Here is a 23,050-nt window from a genome sequence, read left to right on the forward strand (position 1 = left end):
TAATAACACATAAAGAAGTACAATATACATTGTAATTCTTTGTATATGAAAAGATGTATTCAGACTCCTCTCAGTGTTGTAGTTGTAGATTTAGTCCATTAGGGGGCAGCAGAGACCCATTTTTGCCTATTACGCCGGTCTTATATACGGGGCGACAGCTGTTCATGCACATTCCTGAAAAGACTTTCCTAGATTTTTTTGGATTTAGTAAGGGGCGATGTAAGAGCCAACAACGCTTCCTGGCAGTCAGGGAAATATGAGGAAAACACACAGAGCTACTTAGGAAGTGCCAGAATAAGAGCAGAGAAAATATATATCTCATTGCAGAAACTTAAATGCACTTTTTTAGGCCTACTATTAACACCTTTTAAGTACATTTTAATGCATCTTTAAGTAGGTCCTTCGGATGATACGTTAAACCGAGGTCCTGACTCCCTGTGGTCATTAAAGATCCCATGGCACTTCTCGTAAAGAGTAGGGGTGTAACCCCGGTGTCCTGGCCAGATCCCCTCCACTGGCCCTTGTCAATCATGGCCTCCTAATAATCCCCACCCTCTGAATTGGCTCTATCTCTCTCTCTCCTCTCCACCTATAGCTGGTGTGTGGTGAATGCACTGGTGCCGTTGTACTGTGGCTGCCGTCGCATCATCCAGGTGGTGGTTGAGGAGAGACCCCCCTCTTATGATTGTAAAGCGCTTTGGGTATACAGCAATACACAGAAAAGCGCTATATAAATGCCTCATTCATTCAGATGTTAGAACAATAGATTTGTGTTTGTTCATGCAGAAAGATTTTAGGACTTTAAAATATATTTTGTGGCTTTCTTTCATTTTTGTTAAAGGGCCAGTTGCTGTTTATTGACAAGTTCCAATTTGTCAACAAACCCTTACACTGGGACATGTTGTCACTCAAGGTGAATGTGTGTTTGTTAAAAGATACAGTTTATTTCTTCCCTGAGCGATAACTGTTACATAATAAAAAATTCCAGGTTTTGTCGTGTTTTCATAACCTCAATCAAACTTATAAAACGTAGTGTGTGCTTAGTGCATGTAGTGCTTAGTCATTCTAGCACTGACCTCCACGTCCTCAGATGAACCAGTTATGAGTGGTTTGGCTATTTGGCTAGATGACCATTGCGTGAAGAGAAAGTGAGGAAGTTTTTGGGAAAGGCCTCTGTTGAACAACACTTGGATGACGTAACATTATTTCCTCTTCTTCTGGCCAGAGAGAGAGAGAGAGAGAGAGAGAGAGAGAGAGAGAGAGAGAGAGAGCGAGAGAAACACTAAAAACACCAATACTGAATATCTTGGAGAGAGAGTTTGGAAAACACATTGATTACATTATTTTAGCAACTGCATTCAAAGCACCGGGACACAAGTCATATTCTACAGATCATGTTCTTAGCAAACTCTTTCTGTAGTAATGTATTTCAAAATATTTTACATGCACGACTGAAATACATTAATCTGTTGCAATGACCCTTTTGACCCAAAAGTTGACAGAAATTGTGAGTAATACTAACAGTTTAAGGAGCGTGGTGTAACATTTGTTTCTAATATTCATTATTCTGAAGAATGGAATAGTGTTGGACAGGAATTAAAACCAGAAGAGTGCTAAATTTAGCCTGTCATGTGTACACTGCCATCAATCATCTGGAGTTCATTGTTACAGTGAGATAACACTCCTGAAGAAACTCTGTATATCTCTCTAGGAATCAACCGGTTATTTTCAGAAACTAGTTCAGATGCTGAATCACTTAGATTCTACAGACTGTGTTAGGGTTAGGCGCAAATGCGCAACAAGCTTGAGATGTCCAGGATGATAAAAAACAGTATTGTTTTACAAAGTATAGAACTTGTTTTAAATGATTTCTATTTGTTTTCTATGAAATATTTAGATAATAACCAAAAATAAAAATCCTGTAAAAGATAGACTACGATTCTAATTGTATTACAAATATTCTGACATTATTAACTGCAGTTTGTATAACTGTCATCAGAACAACTTTCCCATTTCCTCCATCATTGTCCTCTAGATTTAAATAATGACGTGTAATGTCTTATAAAAACGTGTTTAATTTTTTTAAATAATGATTGTCCCTTAAATAATGTCATAGAAAGTATGTTAGAAAATAAATCCAACTTCTATGTTGTACATTTTTATAAAACAATCTACTTTTAAAAGCTTAAAACAACAACACATTTCTCACATTTGTCATTTACCCATATAATGATGTCATTCTTTAAAACAGTGGTTCTCAAACTTTTTTTGTAAGGGCCCCTAGAGTGCTTCGCTTTGCGGCCCCCAAATAAAGACTTAGAATTTTAATTAAATCATAAACAAATTAAGTTACACAATGCTGGAACATCAATTGTTTTGGCTGGTGGTCTTATTTTTCTGATGTTTGATTGCATAAAATCTATGATAAATCTCTGTTTCATAAAATGCCACAAATGTATTCCCTCCCTGGATCCATCTTCGGTTTGAGAACCATTTCTCTAAAACAAAACTTACCAGACCATATTAATATTGTATGTGTTTATTGTTGCATAAAACAAATATGACAAAGTGGTCTTTTTTTTAAAGGAAAATTTGGCAAGAAGTGTATGTTCCTATACTGTGACAAAACATTGTTATGTTTAAAATCGCATAGCAACAACAATGACAGACTTATGAGCTTTTATGAACAGTATGTTATGGGTAGTAGTGCTGTAACAGGTGCTGTAACAGTGACATGGTAAGAGGGTTTCCTCTTGACACCCACTCCTAGCTGTCACTTTTCCCTATTTTTATTTTTTAAACTAAAAATGAAGTCATGTTGTAGTCATGTTGATTCAGACTTTCTCTCTATTTCTGCAACACGCAGATTTTTATTTGTTCAGACCTGCCCGCAGAAACACATCCACCCTTATTGAATACCTCCAGGAATCCCTGCTAGAGCATGCCAGCACAGGAAGTCGAGAGTGAATATCCAGCGTGGACACACATCTGCCAAACCGGTTTGTTCCTGCTCTGCCTCCAGCCTGATGGAATAGACTCATGTCATGCACTGTGTACTTAGCGACTGAAGAAAAATGCATGATTCACATGAGCAGACATGTTAATGCTGAATGCTGAGCTAGCTCATATTTTACCTTAAATACTGTGAAACATGAATCATGAATTTCATCAAATGCTGGCGATGGCGAACTACCGTGTGTCACTTCCGGGGCAATTCGGGGGCCCACGGCCAAGCACTTTTGTCAGGCCAAAGAAGGCCTAGGCCACAGGTCTGGAGGCGCCCTAAAAAGGTCAAATAATAACAAAGTTAAAAACGTATGAAGTCTGGATCGAAATGACTTCCATATTAGATGACCTGAAAATTAAATTGGTCTGTGAGTGTTGTATGACCCTGAAAAGGTGTTTATTAATAATAATTCTTCAAATCGCAAATAAAATGTCCTCAATAAAATGTTACAGTATTATTTTGTATTATTTTAAATGTTAGCTTTAGAAGTATTTCAGTTGTTTTTAACGAATACTATGTCGATACAGATATAACAAATGATAAAAAAAGTATTAGGCTATTATATCTGTTGCTTGCAGAGTACTGAACGAAAATATATTTTTATATATTTTCAAAACTAAGCTTAATAAACACAGATACTCACTAATTAAAAAAGATTCGCTTAATAGGACTAGTTGTTATAATCCCACTATTTCAGCACAGTTGAATCGCCCAATAGGACATTTCCCACGCCTAATGCATGACAGGGGAAACAATAATGAATTCCCAAATGAAAATAAAGTGTAGTTCACTGAGCTTTGAACGATTCACTGATCTCTTACATTCTGTGTAAACGAATCGGTTCAAAGGAGTCATTTGTTTGCGAGTCGTTCTGATCACGTGCGTTCATACTGGCGAACTCGCGGTGTACAGAAAAACGCTGTTTCAACGAGCCAACTTCACAGCTAAACATATTACAATGATGTATAGCAAGTTAATTTAGGAAACCTTTTCAAGAAATTTAACGTAAAACACCTGAACAGCGGTGAAACACAGCTAATACAGCTCCTAATAATATACAGTAGCTCTTTTACCGAACTCGTCTCACTGTGCTGGTAACGAAACAGCGCCTCCATTGTGGCGCAATCCTGCAACTGCAGTTACAAATGACTCATTGTTTGACAGATGTTTTGGTCGTCAGTCATTATAACTGTGTTGTCGGTGTTCATGGAGAAATACTCACCGGCACATTATCATTGCTCGTGGCCGGGAGAGTGCTGTGTCTGGCGGGAGAGAGAGGCGCTGCTGAGGTAGGAGCAGCGGTGGAGTTTGTGTGGGGAAAAAGCAGAGACTTTGGCAACAATCTTTAATAAACCATCTTTTTTCCTCTCCGCTGGGTTTCTTTGTTGTTTTATTTCCCTGCGACTTTAACTTCGTTTTGCAGCTAATGTACCACACAATGACACTCTCGCTGTTGGCAGCTGTGCGTTAACTTTCTAGATAGTGTCGAATTCGTCTCGCGCATATACGGTGCTAATGGAATGGTCCGTTGGGGGGGGCTTCGTACAGATGTAATAACGTAAAACATTAACAGGGAATCCCAGGGATATCCCGACTATTTTGATGATTACTTGGGGCTCTACGTGGCTAGTGACATAGCTTATTGGCTAAGTCCACCCCTTTCTTTTGGAGGCCCCTGGTAGCTCGGGGACCCAGGCGATTTCCTACCTTTGCCTAATGGGTAAGTCCGCCCTTGCAGCGGACCCATATCCGATCTGCTAGATATGATCTGCCCTTTGTATCGTATCGCTTTTCTTTGACTTTGTTCTTTCTGACATTTCTCACCTGACAGCACCCCAACGGCTAAATTCTGTTTGTGTGTGGGAGAAAGAAAGCGCGAGACAGAGGTGAATGAGGTAATGAAAAAAATCTCTCACACCCCTTTGTGACATAAGATTGATGACACAAAGAAATACTCTTATGCAATATAAAGACATTGTTGGTTGGTCACCATTACATCAGCTTCCTTCCTGTTGGCATCCTTGCCCGAACTAGCTACAAATAAAATAAAGCGTAATGCTGCGTCCCAATTCGCCTACTTATACTATGCACTAAAAGTATGTACTGTTTTTGTTATGGAAAAGTATACATTTTAGTGTGTTGCCTAGACAACATTGTGGCCATTAACTGTCACACACATCAAAATACAGCTCTTCTTTCCATTTAAGTATTTATTCATTCATTGTTTCATATGTAATGTTAACTCTGTGCTTATATTTATTAATTTAGTGACGCATCAGTTATTTAATTTTATTAATGCAGTGGAGCGTCACTTAACTCCGCCTACTCGCATTGAGTTGTGGGTAAGATTAGCCATTAGAGTGAGTGTGCATCATTCTGCACTTCGAATTTCTACCGGAAGAAGTAGACCATCCGGGAATCTTTGGAATACTCTTTTCAACATACTACGATTTGGGACATACTCATTCTATTTTCGAATACTATTTAGGACGGATAGTATGCGAATTGGGACGCAGCATATGTTCATTCTTTAATTACTTTGTCACCTCATCTTCAACATTCATCTGGAGTGAATTTTTCTCACCTTTCTTTCGGAACAGATTCTTATCATATCCTTAATGTTTCTAATTCCTAACATTTCTCAAACAATTGTAAGTTTATGCAATATGGCCAACGGTACTACATGCATATTTACCATTCCATCATCATGACACAATATGATCTTTCTTCTTCTTTATTAGCCATCTTTGGACCCCAGAGTCATTTGAATACTTCTTGTAAACATACCATAAATGTGCAGTCACTGATACAGATTGGTGATGTTAGGACAACCAACAGAACTTCATAAGACAAAAAAAATCACAGATGTGATCTCTTATTGTCTCATTTATTTCTCCTAGACATCAATGAAACAAAAGGAGAGCAAATAGAAACATTTGCTTAAGTGTTCCTAACAAATATACCGTACCCCAAAATATAAAAAATCTTTATGAGTGTTTCAGAAGAGATTCAGAAAGACTTCACAAAGTTGTTGGCTGCTCATGTACCGACTGTTTTAACGGACGCGCGTGCCTGGACTGCAGTTAATTTCCGGTCTGTGTTTGTATATCGGTCTGGCTAGCATCTAATAATATAACTATTTATATTTTATTTAATTTATGTTAATAATAATTTATTTTATAATTTCATTGTATAATAATTGTATTAAATAAACGACTTGTTGAATTTTGTTGTATATGGATTTTATTAAATAAACAGTTTGTTGAATGGGTCCTGTAGTTTCGTAGCATTTAAAGAAACCGTGTGAGACACCTAGTGGTTGAGCTTGGTCTCGCAGTCTAAAATCAAAATATTGAAGAGGCAAGTTTAGCCAAGTAACGGTTCTTCTCGGTTTCTTTTGCTTGTTATCAGAAATAATGTACTACAGACACTCTATTATTTGCGAATGTGCACCGGAAGTTAAGGGCAGTCCACAAACGCGCGCATGCGCAGTAACCTTTGTTGATGTTGTTGCTTTGAAACCGTTTATAGCATTTACATTTAAAAAATATATTGAGCATTGTAAACAACATTTATTGTGCCAAGAGTTGTTTTTTTCTTAAACATTAGTAATGCGGTACTTGAATTTAGTTGCACATTGCCAGAGTTTGTTTATACACGCTCTCTCAAGGTCACACTGAGGTCTCACAAACAGGAAACGCATCATAGATGAAGCTGAGGATGAACACGTGTGCACAAGTTTGGACACATTTGACTAAATTTATATTGTGAGACTTAACTGGTGTTGTGTTTCTGATCTTAAAAAAGCTATTGATTTAAATAAAACGATTTTTGTTTGCTCTACACAATTCTCATTTTTAATGCATTTTAAGTGCACTTCTTATTTCAGATCTCACTCTAACAATGCCTCTTCTGTCGAAAACCTTTGGTCTCCTACTGTAGGATTGTACAGTTTTTGTGTGTGCGTGTCAGAGATAGAACTGTACTCTTTGTACATTATGTCTTCAATCATGCCCCGACACGCCAAACACACCTAGGCCGTTTTAGGGATTTCTGTATTTCTTTGCTTTACCAGCTGTATCTCTTCATCCTCCCATTTCCTCTCGGGTTTCAGGGCAGTGGGCGTTTTTCATTAGGAGCATGTGGTGCCACCTGACTCAAGGCTCTGGAATGCCAGCTCACACAGAGAGAGAGAGAGCAGAAGGGGGATGAAAGGAGAAAACCGGGAGGTTAGCGTGCATAGAGGAGTGTGTGTTTGGTGTGGGGGCGTTCAGATGTAAACTGCTTATTTGAATTTGTGGCAGTGGAAAATAAATGGTGTTTTATGTGCATCTGTGAGGAAGTGTAGTTGGGAATCTCCCACAAGTGTTGATGGTTTGCTTGCTGCCACAACTTCCGACAGGAAACACTTACACACATGTGACCGGCGTGTTTGTGAGGGTTAATTTATGAAAGCTCAATTTGTAAATATTTTGTTAGAAGTGGCAAAGGTCAGAAGTTTGAATCCTAGGAAACACTCATACAGATACAATGTATAGTTTGAGGTATGTCGCTTTTGGAAAAAAAAAAACATAAATATGAATAAATATAATTCTTATAGTGAACAAATTTGTCAAAAAATGTTTATATGCTTATATATAAAGAGAAAATGATAACTCAGGCATTTTACTGTATATTCCCCAAAGCATCCCATAAGAAAGAAAAGTCACAGATGAGATCTTTTTAATATCTTCTATAAATATAGCTAAATATTATATATTTAAATAATATATATAGATATATTATTTTTTCAAGACATCAGTAAAATTCAGAAGAGATCTCAACAATGTCACAAATTAAGATCAGATTTGCCATGTCTTAACATTTCGTTATGAATTTAAAGCAAATGGTTCTTCAAATCAATTTTAGGGGAAACACTTAATACTAATTCTAAATCTAAATCTAATTTGGTATTCAAATAAAACACAACAGAGAACTCCACAAAATCTCATGAGCTACTGTATATGAGGAGTAACATTTTCTACTGAATAGACCTTTGACCTTTAAGCTACATTGCCATCTATTATTTCAGAAAAGTACATGGAATCATATTTCGATTTTATATCATTTTAGTGTTAGCTGCATATTTTTTACTCTTCTACTGTCAATCATGCAGATGTGTTTTAAAGCACGACAGATGTTTGGAGTTCGAAATGGACAACATCCAACATGTGGATGGGAAACTGTGAGGTGTGGAAAGTTGTCTTAGCATGATGGATGATGCTCTGGGCTTTTCCTCAATTTGTTTCCAGTCTAATTTCTATCTCCAAATTAGGTTATGAGGGCATTGGATTGGCTATGTACTGTATGTTCGCTTTAACAATCATGTAATAGCGTTTAAGTGTGGTCTTAATGTAAAATGGAACCTTTATCCGGCATTAAATGACTTTGACGGGTGTAACAGGTCATAGTCATGTTGATTAAGTCATTTAAACTAATTTGGACATGTAAGGCTCATTTTAGGTACACAGTTTGCAAGGTAGAGTTTGAGAACACATATGAAAGTGTAAAGTGCACTCAAAAAAATGATTTTACGATACTGTTCACTTTATTTAAACAATTAATTTTGTTTTAACACCATTGTATTAGGTTTTATGTTCAAACACAATTGCATTGTGTTAAACGGACTAAAAACAGTAATGCTTTGGCTTAACTAAATGTTTACATTTTAAATTAACATGTTTCAATCAAGTAGATCAAAATCATATTTGATGCTTGTTCAATGTACTAAAATAAATCAAGTTAACACAACATAAATGAATTTAGTTGTATTAAAGTAGCGTTATTAACTAGGAACAGGATTTCCACTTCCCATCATGCTTTGCACGGGGCTGAATAGGGAGAGTAAAAGTTGCAATAAAATGTTATTTTATACATCTTTTATCAAAATGATGAAACACGGATATTTGTTCATGTTTAATACTCTTTTATGTTTGTATTTAAAAGAGTTTCTGGTGTGTTAATGTTTTTGGGGGGTTACCATTGTGGTAAAGTGTAGAGCATGTGCTTGGGTTGAGGACCTGCTAACCAGATTTAAAATTGCTTTAATAAAAAAGCAGGTACTTGGGGTATGCCGAAAGTTTAACAAAACCAACTTCTGGCTAACTCCGAACAATAAGAGCTTTATTTAGCTTATTTAGTGTGTTAAAAATAACAGCTGGTTCCACATAATGGAAACATGTTATCGCTACTTAAATACTTTTAGTAGGATGAACTTATTTGATTCAAGTTATTTGGACATTATTTGGACATGGTTGTTTAAGTTTACTCAGTTCAGTTTAGTTCGTTTTACATTAAGTATTTGAGTAGAGATAACATATTTCAGTTGTGTGGAACCACTGTCCATAATTTAATTATGTTCGTTTAAAGTATAATTTTTTTCAGTGTGTTTGTAACAAAGTCACAGGTGCAGAGTATGAAATTGCAGTTTTTTTATTTCACTTTTTCAAACAGATTTGTGCTCAATAGTCCTATCAGCGTAAACGTTAATGAATTACAAATGTAGTGATACGTGTCAGAAATTAAATACGTTCATATTTCAATAGTAGATTGTATTAAAGTTGTTTTCAGCTTGTTGGTTACTTTATAAAGTTTGATTCTGTGAACTGATGAATTTCTAGCTCATATTAATATTCATAATATTGTTCATAAAAAGCAACAAGTAATAAAATACATCAACTGACATTTAAAAACAATATGAAATAAATAAGTCAATAACAATAAATAGATAACGTTAAATAAATAGCTACAACAAACGACAGTTCTTCATTTAACACAATAAAATCTTCAATGTGAGGTTCAAGTATTTCTGTGCGTTCAGCAACACAAACTTCAAGTGAAGTTTTGCACGACAGTCAGTGATATTCAAGTATATCTAAAAGAGCCGTTCACATTTGGCTCAGTGTTTCACCCTTCAAGTCCATCAAATGTTTTTTTTTCAGCTCCGCTGGAACAATTGGGCTTTCCAAGCGCCCCCAGGAAACCCCACTGCTGTCCACCTTTCAAACATTGAAATTGTTTAGTCCATTACGTGATTTTCAGTTCTCTGTACCGAGTCTATGGTAAACTGGGTATAGAAGAGCCACCACGTATCCATTGCGACGACCGTGCTGGTAATGCGCTCTCACGTCTTCCTCCCAGTTTGCTCTCGGGCACGTAGTGTTGAGAAACTGGTTCTCCTTCTCGTTGCTGGCCTGGAGCTGCTGGCTTGACATCTGGGCGAAGTCTTTCCCCATCATCTGTCTGGCTTGCTCCTCGGCGGACTGGAAGGAGAGGACGTTGTACGTTGTGGCTTCAGTAAAGGCTGCACCTTCACTCTGCGTGGACTCAACGGATCCCTCCTCCGTGTAGATCTGCATGAAGACCACCAGGCACAGGATGAGCAGCCACCGTTTGGCGGGGCTTTTCTCGACCGGTGGGAGATATTTGCGCACTTTTGAGGGGTACATGACCCTCGTGTTCCTCTTGCGCGGGCGCGTCGGAGCCGCGCGGTAAGGGAGCGTCGGCTCCGGAATGCGCTCGAAGGTGAAGATCTCCGGCTCCGTGTTGCGCGGCATCACCGGTCTGAAATCAAAGTGCGGCTGCTGCTGGAAGAAGTTGTTTGTCGGGACTGAGAAGACCAGACTATCTGATCTGGCGTACATTCTTTTCGTTTCAGGTCAGTTCGCGCTATTCTCTGCGTCTTGTTCTTTAGTTCTCAAAGTAACCTCTTGTGACTTCAGCGTGAGGTTTATATATTTTGCTTTTAAGAGACGCCCATGTTTTAAAGCCACACCCTTAAAATGAGTTTGCTCAAGACGGAAAAACACAATTTTAACGAAAAAATCCCCAGAAATCTGAGAATATGAACTCAACACATGACACAACACAACACACCGAGCTACGTTTACCTGCCTACATATAATAATATGATCTTATTTATAGATAAAGTTAACTTTTCACAGTTATAAATGTTGCTGCCTTAAATGTTTAAGTATTATCAAACTGTGTAAATCTTTTCAGCTTAATATTTTAAATCTTGACTCGTGATCAAATGCTGTAACATGAGAAAATGTTAAAAGAGTTTTTTGAAAACTTTTCTGGTAAAGTGATATAAACATTGCCATGACTTATTTATCACATTATTTTTACAGTGTGTTTATCAGTTATATCAGTCTTAAAACAAATGGTTCCAATTAACATCAAAAAGGTTCTTGATAGGGTTCTGCAAGAAAACAAAAACATTGAACTATCTTGTTTTTTTACATGCTAGTATTACTGTATGTATGCTATTCACAACAAAGGTGCTAAAAAGTTCACCAATGCCATAGAAAACATTTTTGGTTGCCCACAGAACATTTCGGTTCATTTCGGAACCATTCGGTTTTCTTTTTATAAACACTAGAACTACAAAGAACGCTTTGTGCAACACACATTTTTTGTAAATGTAATGCTCAAGGTTTTTTCTCTTACTGTCTAAACTGTTTGTGTGAACCATTATACATTTATATCATTTAAATCAGTGTTTTCTTAGCTTCTAAAAGGCATGGCTAGCAAGTGTCAAAGCTATTGTGTCGAGCTAGAATAGCATTTTCTTTCATGGCTTCCAGTGTAGGGATGTCCCTTATGACAACACTGATGTAAAAACTTGTCATATTAGCATAATACATTTCAAATGTTATGGATTAATAAAGAACTCTTTCAATAGCCACCTTTTAAAGTAAGTACTATCTAGACCACAATGTAGCCTACATTAAAAACATATAGGCTAACAATTATAATGACAACAATAATAATACAAAATAATAAACATTATACATTATTACCCATTACTTGGAAATATGTTTTTTCCAATTTAGTCTTTATGCAACCAACTCTGTTCACAAATAAAGTAACGAATTTGCTAAATTATGTTATAGAATATGTTTTCTTACATTTTTAGGGCTGTCAAACGATTAATCACGATTAATCGCATCCAGAATAAAAATTTGGGTTTACATAATTTAAATTATTGGCAAATATACATTTTTCTAAATATTTGTGTACATGCATGTGTTTATAAATACAAAATGAATATGCACAGTACACAGACATGCATTATGTAAACACAGACTTTTATTCTGGATACGATTAATCGCGATTAATCGTTTGACAGCCCTAATTTTAATTAATGTTGCAACTGTCTCCTGTTATGGGGTCAGTTGCAACATTTGACTTCGTCTGTTCAAGTATATATTGTGCGTGTATATACGCATGTTACAGCAGTGTATAGGTGGGTAGCTGACATATGTGGGTATAACATATTAAAATTTTGGTTTTCTACTGAAAACAGTCTCTGAGAAACTGAAGGAAATACAAAAAGTGTTGCAACCGTCCCCAGTATCCCCTACATAATTTACATTTACATTTAGTCATTTACATTTACCTTTACCTTTAGTCATTTACCGGCCACTTTTTCCACAGCGACTTACAGAGAGTCCAGGCAGCAATAAGCGATATGTCATACAGGAGCAATAATACAATAGGTGCTAATACCAAGTTACTAGTTTCAACAAAAGCTAGACCAATACCTGTTGAGAGAAAGAGAGAGGGTTAGTTTTTTTTAATCTTTTTTTTACTCATTTGCCTGTCAAGTACTTACAGAAGAGATGTGTTTTAAGTCGTTTTTTGAATGTTGTGAGAGATGTGGTTGACTAGACTGAGTTAGGAAGAATGTTCCACCAGGAAGGAGTTGTGAAGGACAATGAGCGGGTAAGCGATTTACTTTAGCAGACGCTTTTATCTAAAGCGACTTACAGAGTCTTACAATTTTTCGAAGTCTTTCTTTGCCTGTCAAGTTTTCACAGAAGAGAAGGGTTTTAAGTAGTTTTTTGAATGTTGTGAGAGAAGTGGTTGACCGGACTGAGTTGGGAAGAAACAATGTTGGCAAATGTGTACATCTGGACAGTTGTCATCAATGCTCATCTTATACATGAAAATATGAAAAATCAGTTTGAAAGCATGTAGAACTCACACTGTAATAATAGTGCTGATGTAAAGAGTTTGGTATCAGGCCATGCAGACAATGCGCCACAGGTTACATCAAACAGTGAAGAAGCAGAATCATGCCGACTCCATACATGGAGTTGATTTCCAAAGAAACGGTCTTCCCCCTATCATGAATCAACATGAGACTAAAACTCAGATTACTTCCTTTATCAGGAAGGTACAGAACATTGATTTTTAATTCAACTACTTTACCAAATAGTATACTTTTACTATGTGTAAACCAAGATGACATTAGTTTAGTTTAATGCAAAGTCAACTTAGAAAACTTAGTTGTCCCCAGTATTTTCACTTTGCATTTGACTGATACGGTATGTGTGTACATTGCTCATGCATTCTCTGTGGTCTGCCGAGTTTCTCTTAGTGCGAATGGAGGTATGTCTGCCCCGGGTAAAACCTCGGGTATGGCATGTTGACTTTAGGAAGGGCCACAAAGGCTTGGCGTCACCCTACTAAAAATAACACTCATGCACACACACACACACACACACACACACACACACACACACACACACACACACACACACACACACACACACACACACACACACACTGAGTTTGAAGAACAGTTGTAGGTGAAGGTGTGAAATTCAAGCTCTGTGATTTATGGTTTCCGAGTTGTTGAGCAATGCAGCGTGTAATGTGACTTGTGCATTCCGTTTGTGCCTTCAAGCCTAGCAAAGTTGATCTTAAATCACATTCATGAGAGCAAAAAGATTAGGATCTAACTGCGTTATGGCTGTACCAGTCGCTGTGAACTACCTCTACCTCTCAGAAAATGTCGCACACTATTTGATCTGCTTTTGTTTGTCTGGGATTCACACAGTTTCGGCCAATTAGAGTTTGTGATTAGAAACTATAGTTTCTCAAAAGAGCGTAACACGAGGGACAGTTCACATTCTCTCTGTCGGCTGAACTGGCAGATGAAACCTGACAGCCAGAACAGAAAGCATGAATTCTTGGTTTGTTAGTGAGACGTGGGTCATTGTTTCCCATTAAAGTGTCTCATTCATGTTCTCTGTAGTTTTCCAAGCGTCTACGTGCTGGTTATCATGTCAGTCAAACATAATTTTGCAGCACCGATGATTACAGTAAGGGGGCGGCCTGTGTCACTTTCAGGTTGGGGAATGAATGCATGTACAGTAATGAGAATTCAAAACGAAGTGCTTATGAAAAAGGCTTCTTTTAAGTATATCTTTCCGGGTGAAATATGAGCCAGACGTATTCTTACATTCTTAGAATTAGTTAACGTTACTGAAATGAGCATTGTTGTAACATAAGAGGGACAAAAGCGTAAACCAAATGCTCCTAAAGCATTATTATAGATGTCTATTTATAGGTTGGAATGTGTAACCTTTTCTAAACAATTGGACCGTCAAAGGAGGTGTGAAAATCCTGGATGATTGACAGATACAGTATGCTTTAGCGTCACAGCAGATTAAAGTAATGCGTTTAGAGATGCTTGAAGCAGCACTGTGTGACGTTTACAACTGAATTAATGATGTCTATTGAATTCTATTGCTGAAATACACTCATATGGATAAGGGCAGTTTTCAAAAATAATTCAAGTTTTTTATCGTACACACTACACGTTTTTTTCCTGATCTTAAAGCTCTAAGGCGATAGAGAGGCAAAATATTTCAACTTTAATAAATAATATTTAAAATACATACCCAAAGAATTGCGTATAGTTTAGTGTTGTGTATAGTATTATATGGATGAATACTACATTTGCCAGAATGCTCAAAGAAATTTGGCCTTTAAAACTGAACCAAACATAAAAATCCAGATTTCAAGATGGAAAGATAAAAAGCCAGTCTTTCCTGTGAATTTTTCTTTCCGTCATTACAATTCAGACTTCTGTGTTTCTGTAGCTCAATTGATGGGCATTGCATCAACAAGACAAAGATCATGGGTTTGATCCTGAGACCTGAGATGCGCGCTCTAAAAAAATGTTGGGTTATTTCATCCCAGCGTTGGGTCAAAAAATGGACAAACCCAACCACTGGTTTGGTTGTTTTAACCCATAATGCTGGTTTGTTTAACCTATTATTGGGTCAAATATAAATCATTTGCTGGGTTAATTAAACCCAACGGTTGGTTTTGTCCATTTTTGACACAATGCTGGGTTGAAATAACCCAACATTTTTAAGTGTGCACTGTTAGCAGCTTTGGATAAAAATGTCTATCAAATAAATAAATGTAGAGTACAAAAATCACATTTAATATCCTAAAATCAGACTCATTGAGCCAGTTGTTCATTTATTCTCTATGCACATCAAAAGAATTAAAGAGACTAAACTAGATATTAAAGTCAATTTAAAAGACAGAACACCGCTCTGTCTCACACTTTAATATTGGCATATGTCAAGTTTACGTCTAAGCCTCTCATGATGATTCAAAATTGAGTTCTCATGGGAACAGAAATGTTCAGCCCTGTGTATTGATAACAGTTTGGGCATAAATCAGATGACTAATGTGTTTGTGATGATGACAATGCATCACACCTGCTCTCTACATGATATAAGCAGACAGGTACACATTTTCTCACAGTGCTGGTTGAAGTTGCACAGATGTTAATAAGCTGAGGCACTCAACAGGTGACTATGGTGTTTCTACGGTGATGTAATGTTCACTGGTAAGTTTCAGGTACTGTAATGTCTAACTAGCGCAAAAGCAGTTACATTAGAGGTTTGGTATGTAAATGTGCATGTTTGGGGTCGTTGTCATTACCATGAGACCGATGTTTGTCTGGGTGTCCTTACTTTGTGAAACATGTTGGTCGTAGATTTCACATTCAAAGTTTCAGGCATCATTTACATCCTTCGACATTCCGTTTAGTTCAAATGTATTTCTATGCAAAGCAGCTTTACAGTAAATGCACCGTACAAATGATGTAAAACATATTTGATTACTGTAAAAAATGATGAAAACATGTTTGGTCAGTCCTTTTTAGTGTATTAAATGTATGTTTACTTTAATCTTTAAGAGACGAATAGATTGGACGGTAAATATAATAAATGATTTATTTTGTGTTTTTATGACCATATATATAGCAAATTTATGTATGTATGTATGTATTTTTTATCACCATTAAAATTAATTTATGTAGGCTATTATATTTATTATATTATATTATTTACGACCCTGAACCACAAAACCAAGTAGCACAGGAATATTTGTGGCGAAAGCCAACAAAACATTGTTTTGTTCAAAATGATCGAGTTTTCTTTTATGCCAAAAATCATTAGGATATGAAGTAAAGATCATGTTCCATGAAGATATTTTGTACATTTCCTGCCGTAAAGCTTTATTTTTGTGAGTGGATGCAACAAAATCGCTAACAAAAATGGCCAGAAACAAGCCTACAAACTTCCCTCGCTGCTGCCTATTTATTCGGCTTTCAGATGATGTGTAAATCTCAATTTCGAAAAACTGAGCCATAAAAGCCATTTTTGTCGTCCAGGGTCACATTTAATATTGTACATATCATACTATTAATATTATTTCCTTCTATTATCTAGTTTGCTTTTCTTGTCCCACTTTGTGATATAATAAGACACTAACAAAGGAAGAGTCGTTTAAATATTTTATTATGTCAAATTATATACAGTGTAATTATTTAATAGTACAACAAATCTACAGTAATATTGTAAATGCAAGAGCAGACGCTATCCAGACAAAGCGCAAATATTTCCTATCGTCACACCACGATGTAATAGTTTCTCTCCATCCTGATATTCATTTTTCAACCCAATATGAATATATTTAATGGCACATGGCGGATTACACATACTTTGCCGTCAGTGATGGAAGCATTCCCAGACGCACACACACAACCGAGTCTCAGCGCTGGAGTGTTGAGCATGCTGTGCGAGTTTGTTTTTTCTCTCAGTGAATCATAGACTTGCCTTTCCTCTACGCCGTTGTGTGACGTGTGTGTGTGTATCAGCACTCAGATGGCCGGATTTCAGTGAATGTGGGAAATCCAGTACAGCTCAGATGGGTTTATTCAATCACGCTGCTCTTTCCTGTAGCACAGACATTTTTTCCCTTTGTGTGCACGTGCACGTTCCCGCACGCTCTTATAGTGTTTTCTGGAAAAGCTCACTAACAGTTCCTGTGCTTGCGGTTTTGCATTCACACACAGATGTGGCATTTGCCACAAGTCTCAGAAACAGCTCCTCACTCGGTACAATACGCTCGGGCGCTAACGTGACTGTTTAAACCCCAGCACTGTGCCACGTCTATCTCTGAAGACCCCCAGGTTAAGGGTCTCTCCGTCGCAGCTTCCCCATATGAGCAGGAGGTTTCCTGGGACGGCTGTTGGGTCTCACAGAGCCCGTCCTCCATGTAGATTTGCAGGAAAAGTAAAGCAGAAAGCAGAAGCAGCCATCGTTTTGCAGGATCGCTCTCCTCTTTTGGCAAGATCTTCCTCGCTCCTGGGGGGTAGAGGACCCTTCGGGTACGCGGCCTTTGGGATCTAGTAGGTTTAGAGGAGATGGGTTTGTCTCCATCGTCCAACCTTTCCACACTGGCATACGGATGAAGCTCTGAGGATGGAGAATGCATCTTTAAAGATGATTGAGAGCTTTGTTGTCTGTGTAGATTTGTTTCGTCTCCAATACGCTGGCTAACAATCATCAATTCCGCAAACATTCGTGCTGACTCTTTCCTCAAATGGTTTGCTTTGAGACCTTTTTTCAAAATCTTAGTTCCGCTGTGTCTTGTGGTAATTTCACCTGTGAATCATTAGTCCTTTTATAGATGTGCTTCACATGGGTGTAACCCGAACACCTTTTTCAGGACCCGCCTTGTGTGTGCTTGAACGGTTCCTGGGGTTATTTTTAGCTCTGTTTACCCTCACGGCATCCCCTTTAATTTGGTCGAGGGAAGCCCTTGTTCTCCATGACATGCCACGCGTGCTTGCTTACTAATTTTATTTGAATTGTTGCAACATCTAAGCCATAAACTATTCAGGCATGTTGCTTCAGGTAGGCTACTATTGTTCAGGACAGTGAAAATAAAGCAAAATCACAATATTCAACTTGTATGTTTCCTGCAGGCCCGGTGCTCAGGGGCTACAACAAAAGTGCGTTTTTTGCACGATGGTCTTGCCTTTCAAGAATTGTGGAGCGTGTTGCAACAGAATGGAAGAAATTTTATGTTCCCTTTTTCACAAAACGTGAAACATCTGGAATTCTCTGTGGTGGCTGGTGTTGTGTACATGTTTCTCATAAAATTGCTTAAAAGAATCAAAAATAGAAACAAATGAGACAATTGTTAAAATACAAGAGTATGGAGGTGTAAAACGAGGTCAAATAATCTGGATGTGAGTAAATTTGATGAGAAATCTTTGAGTTCATATTGAGATCTTCAATAATATTCACTTTTGATTGCAGACGTGACAAATCTGAGCTCAGTTTGAGACATTGTTGAGATATCTGAAACTCTAATGGACACATTTGTGAGATTTCTGCCTCTTTTTCTCAGAAGGAAATATCCGAGACGCAAAATACCTGAGCAAAAGTATCCTCTTACCTCATGTGATCTCATCACTGCAATGGAGAAATAAGTGAGATATAAAAGAGATCTCATCTGTAATGATTCTTTCTACGGACTGATACAAATCTTTCGATTTTGCAAAAACGTGCTGCCGTCGCTATTTTGAGTGGTTACCAGATTCATAACATCTTTTTCTCAGAAACTTCCCAGAAACTGTGACAAAAGGGCCCTGAATATACAATTCCAGAGGGGCCTGAGGCTCAATGACAGATGGAAAATATTGGGCGTATCTGAGAACCTGACACTCGAAGGTAAACATTTCGTCTTTGCATTCCGTACAGAATTACAGAGTTTGACCTTCAAGGGACTCTTGCACTTCGCATTTGTTTCCAGGTTGCTATGGTAACTCGTTATTCCTGCAGCCACAGTATAGAAACCTCAAGATGTATATTCATGGTTGCTCAAATGACACGGTTATTAGAGAACTTTGGCGAGTGTGGTTTAGGTTCCAGCTCAGGCTGATGACATGGCTGTTGGGTTTAGATGAACTTTTTGAACCCAACAAAAGAGCTTCTGTGAACCCACACACAGAAAGTGTTTAACAGGATGTAGGTTTTGATTGATGGGGGTCGCGTGATCTATAAGCAGGAATGATTTCCACTTGGTGACCGGCTTGTTTGTGGAGGAGTGTTTATGGTAAGAACCGCATCACTCTTTAATGACGTTACTCATCGGTCACTTACTACTATCCCTGAAGAATACGTTCACATTAATGCTTGGAGTTCATTCATAAGTATTAATTTTTATGGGTGCTCCTTGGGATTCAAACTCATGACCTTTGTGCTGCTAACAAAATCAATATAGCCTACAAAAATACGGACAGGGAAAAAATTAAAGAGACCATTTCTTTTATGAATTTACTATTTATAGGTATGCGTTTAGGTAAAATAATATTTTTTGTTTAATTCTGTTTACTACTTAGAAATATTGTTTGCATTTATTTGTAGAAAATAAAAACTGGAGAAACAGGTCAAGATGCTCTGTATTTTTTCAGACCTCAAATACTGCGAAGAAAACAAGTTCATATTCACTTTTAAGCATCAAAACAGTCATATTTGTACGTAAGTGTAAAAATATCTATTTTTTATGTGATAACCTGGATTTTTGATCACAGTTTTCACGTGTCTTGTCATGCTGTCAGTCTCTCACATTGCTGTTGGATGACTTTATGTCGTTGAAATTCAACAGACACTGTACTGGAATGACCACAATACATCTAGAAATGCTGATTAAATAAAAATTTGGAATAGCCTCTTATTTTTTTCCACGGCTGTACATATGGAATATTCATATATCAATAAAATTATACATATAATACTTTACCCTTTAAACCGATTTACAGCAAAAATCTATAACTTTTAACAAAATACCTTCTCATAAAAACTATAACAAAAACGAAAATTACTATGTAATCATTGCAATAATTCTGTAATAATTCTTGCAATTATTTGTGCAAAAATTAAGAGCCCAATCACGTACAAAAGCACATCTTCCTGCAACAAGTCACAATATTCGGGGTATCGGCCATACAAACAGTATGTGTGGAGTTAAATTCGGACATTTAAATCTACAATCCATAACTTTTGTATAGTTAAAATGAAAGAAAAATCAGTTATTGAGCAAGTACATAAATAAATCACTGTTCAAAACTTTCTCCTTCCCCCGATTATGCAAAAGTGGTAAAGTCATTTGTGTACAAGGGAAAGGCCTAAACTACATTACAAGTTCATCTCTAGCTCAGAAAAATATGCATTATTTGACCATTTTTGGTGCTGTGTTTCAGTTCCCATTTTAATAGGATGTTTCGTCATTTCAGTGACATTATGAAGCAAGCTCTTATCCGGGTTGCTTCAGTTTTCTCATGACACCATGAATCTCATGAATCTGAACAGAAAAAAACAATTCCACAATGCAGCAAAAGTGCGTACACTTTAATTATAATTATAATAATTCGAAAGTTCATTTAAAAGCATGGGTTAAAACAACTCAGCGTTTTCAAAGTGCATCTATAAAGCACATAAAGGCCGCAATGTAAAGATCTCGTGCTTTGAATGATGTTGTTGGAGTAAAATAGCTGGAAGGTATAGAGATTTGGAAAACTTAGTCTGGTCGTGGGCTAAACCACAAAGCAGAAGAATGCACCGGCCCCGCTCTCCACCTTCATTCTCAGTCTTTCCTCACGATAGCTGCACGCGACCCACAGATCAAACACCCGATAAAACCTTCATTCTTTTCATCTTTCTTTTAATTCGTTTTTTGGTCGCTCTTGCTGTTTTGCCTTTATTCATCGAACACCGTTGAAAAATGAGTTCCAGCAATTTTGGCTAGTTTGACGTTTTCTGGAATTGCTTTACCAAGACATTCACAGTACATAATTGAGCTGTCTGTAAATTCAGATGTCTGGATTATACATGTCCCGACATTGATACTTATATTATTTAACCTCCCCGCGGCATGTGCATACTTCATCTGCAGCAGGAAGGTGGGAAAGTGTGATATGAATAGCAGCTAGGTGAAAAAGTCATAGCTCTTCTACATATAACCAATGAGGAGCTATTTTTTAATGACCATGACACACAATATAACTCAAATTCTTATTAACAGAGACATTTGCTGTAATTTTAACGGAATAACTGCATTTCAATCTTTTTTAATCAACATAAATTAAAAGCAGCGCCAGAGATTCATTTATAAATGCGTGTTTTTGCATGTGTGCGTATGGCAATCGCGTGACATGAGCTTTTAGGTCGTGTCTCAAAGCGATTAAAAAGAATCTTGTTATTCAGAAAGAGGCTGTAGGCAGGTGGGGTTTGTAACTGGGATCCAAAATTATTTGTGGTGGTAACCAAGCTTCAGTCTCTCTCTACACACACGCACACACACACGCACGCACGCACGCACGCACGCACGCACGCACACACACACACACACACACACACACACACACAGATGTTGTGCTTTCGTGTTTTATAGTGATTTTTCATAGACATACAGTACATGACTTTTATACTGTACAAAGTCTATATTCTATCACCTTATGTTATTTAGTATGATATAATTTATATTTTAAAAATGTCCCCACAATGTAAAAAAATGGTCTGGTATTAAAATCTGTGTGGGAACATTTACCACAAACACACAGTTGTCTCCAAGGGTGAAACCAAGACTAAACTACCAAACACAGCAAACAAACTACAACCAGCAACCAAACACAAATATACTGCAATTTTGCACGTAACTTAAACGATGAAGAATATTCTCAATAAAGTAAGAGTTATATAACACTGTGTACATACTTACATGTGAGGTAAAACACAATTTAAAGGTCCAATGTGTGATTTTTTGGAAGATCTATTGACAGAAATGCAATATATAATATACATAACTATGTCTTCAGAGGTGTATAAAGAGCTTACATAATGAAGCATTATGTTTTTCTTACCTTAGCTACTTCTATCTACACCGTGGGTCCCTTTACATGGAATTCATCATGTTGTTTCTACAGAAGCCCTAAACCAGGGGTGTCCAATGTCGGTCCTGGAGGGCCACTGTCCTGCAGAGTTTAGCTCCAACTTGGCTCAACACACCTGTTTGGAAGTTTCTAGTCTGCTTTGTGAGACCTTGATTAGCTGTTCAGGTGTGTTTGATTAATGTTGAAGCTAAACTTTGCAGGACACCGGCCCTCCAGGACTGACTTTGGACACCCCTGCCCTAAACGGACAAACTGCTCTACAAAGTGCGGTTCGTAAATACGTTGTCGTCTTCGGCAAAGAAGCGAAAACGTGACGACATCTCTGCCCCGTGTCAGCCACCGTAGTGCTTCGAAAGGGAGGGGGAGGACTGGAGTAAGCTGTTGGTTGCAATTCGCAACCTGACCGCTAGATGCCGCTAAATTTCATATACTGGACCTTTTAATACCTCAGCACAAAAACTGTTTAAATTAAAGAAATTCCAGATTATTATTTGAACCAAATAATTTACTCACCCGCGTGTTGTATGACTTTCATTCTGATGTGCAACACAAAAGTAGATATTTTAAAGTAGGGGTGTCACAATATGGTATATTGGCAATAGCCATGACATCATAATCACGGTAACCGTGGTAATTATTCACATATCGTAATACCGTAAACTAACACCCATTAAAACCCCCACAAAAATAAACAAAATTAAAGATAAGTTTAACTGATGGCATAATTTATTTAGTTACATATCGCAATAATATCGCTGTTGCGGAATATTTTTTGGCTACAATAACCGTGTAGTGAAAATTTTTTAATGAACAATCTTTTAATTTGTATCCATTCCTTTAAGTAAAATCTTTTTTAATGAGTTATTAATTAAAAATAACCCCAGAATGATCCGTTCACAGATGTGATTATTAAACTGTGTAATTCACACAAAGTGCACACAAAG

At 37.3% G+C, this 23,050-nt stretch overlaps 1 protein-coding gene across 1 annotated transcript; it reads right to left on the reverse strand.

Annotated features, from left to right (window-relative positions):
- Positions 1 to 9,606: 9,606 nt before the first annotated feature.
- On the reverse strand, positions 9,607 to 10,749 carry ier3 (immediate early response 3). The gene has a single exon (XM_057319510.1). It carries the CDS (start codon positions 10,687 to 10,689, stop codon positions 10,084 to 10,086), a length of 606 nt encoding a protein of 201 aa, XP_057175493.1. The 5' UTR covers positions 10,690 to 10,749; the 3' UTR covers positions 9,607 to 10,083.
- Between the last annotated feature and the right edge of the window lie 12,301 nt (positions 10,750 to 23,050).

Source organism: Triplophysa rosa, linkage group LG2, assembly GCF_024868665.1.
Source record: "Triplophysa rosa linkage group LG2, Trosa_1v2, whole genome shotgun sequence".
NCBI classification, from domain to species: domain Eukaryota; kingdom Metazoa; phylum Chordata; class Actinopteri; order Cypriniformes; family Nemacheilidae; genus Triplophysa; species Triplophysa rosa.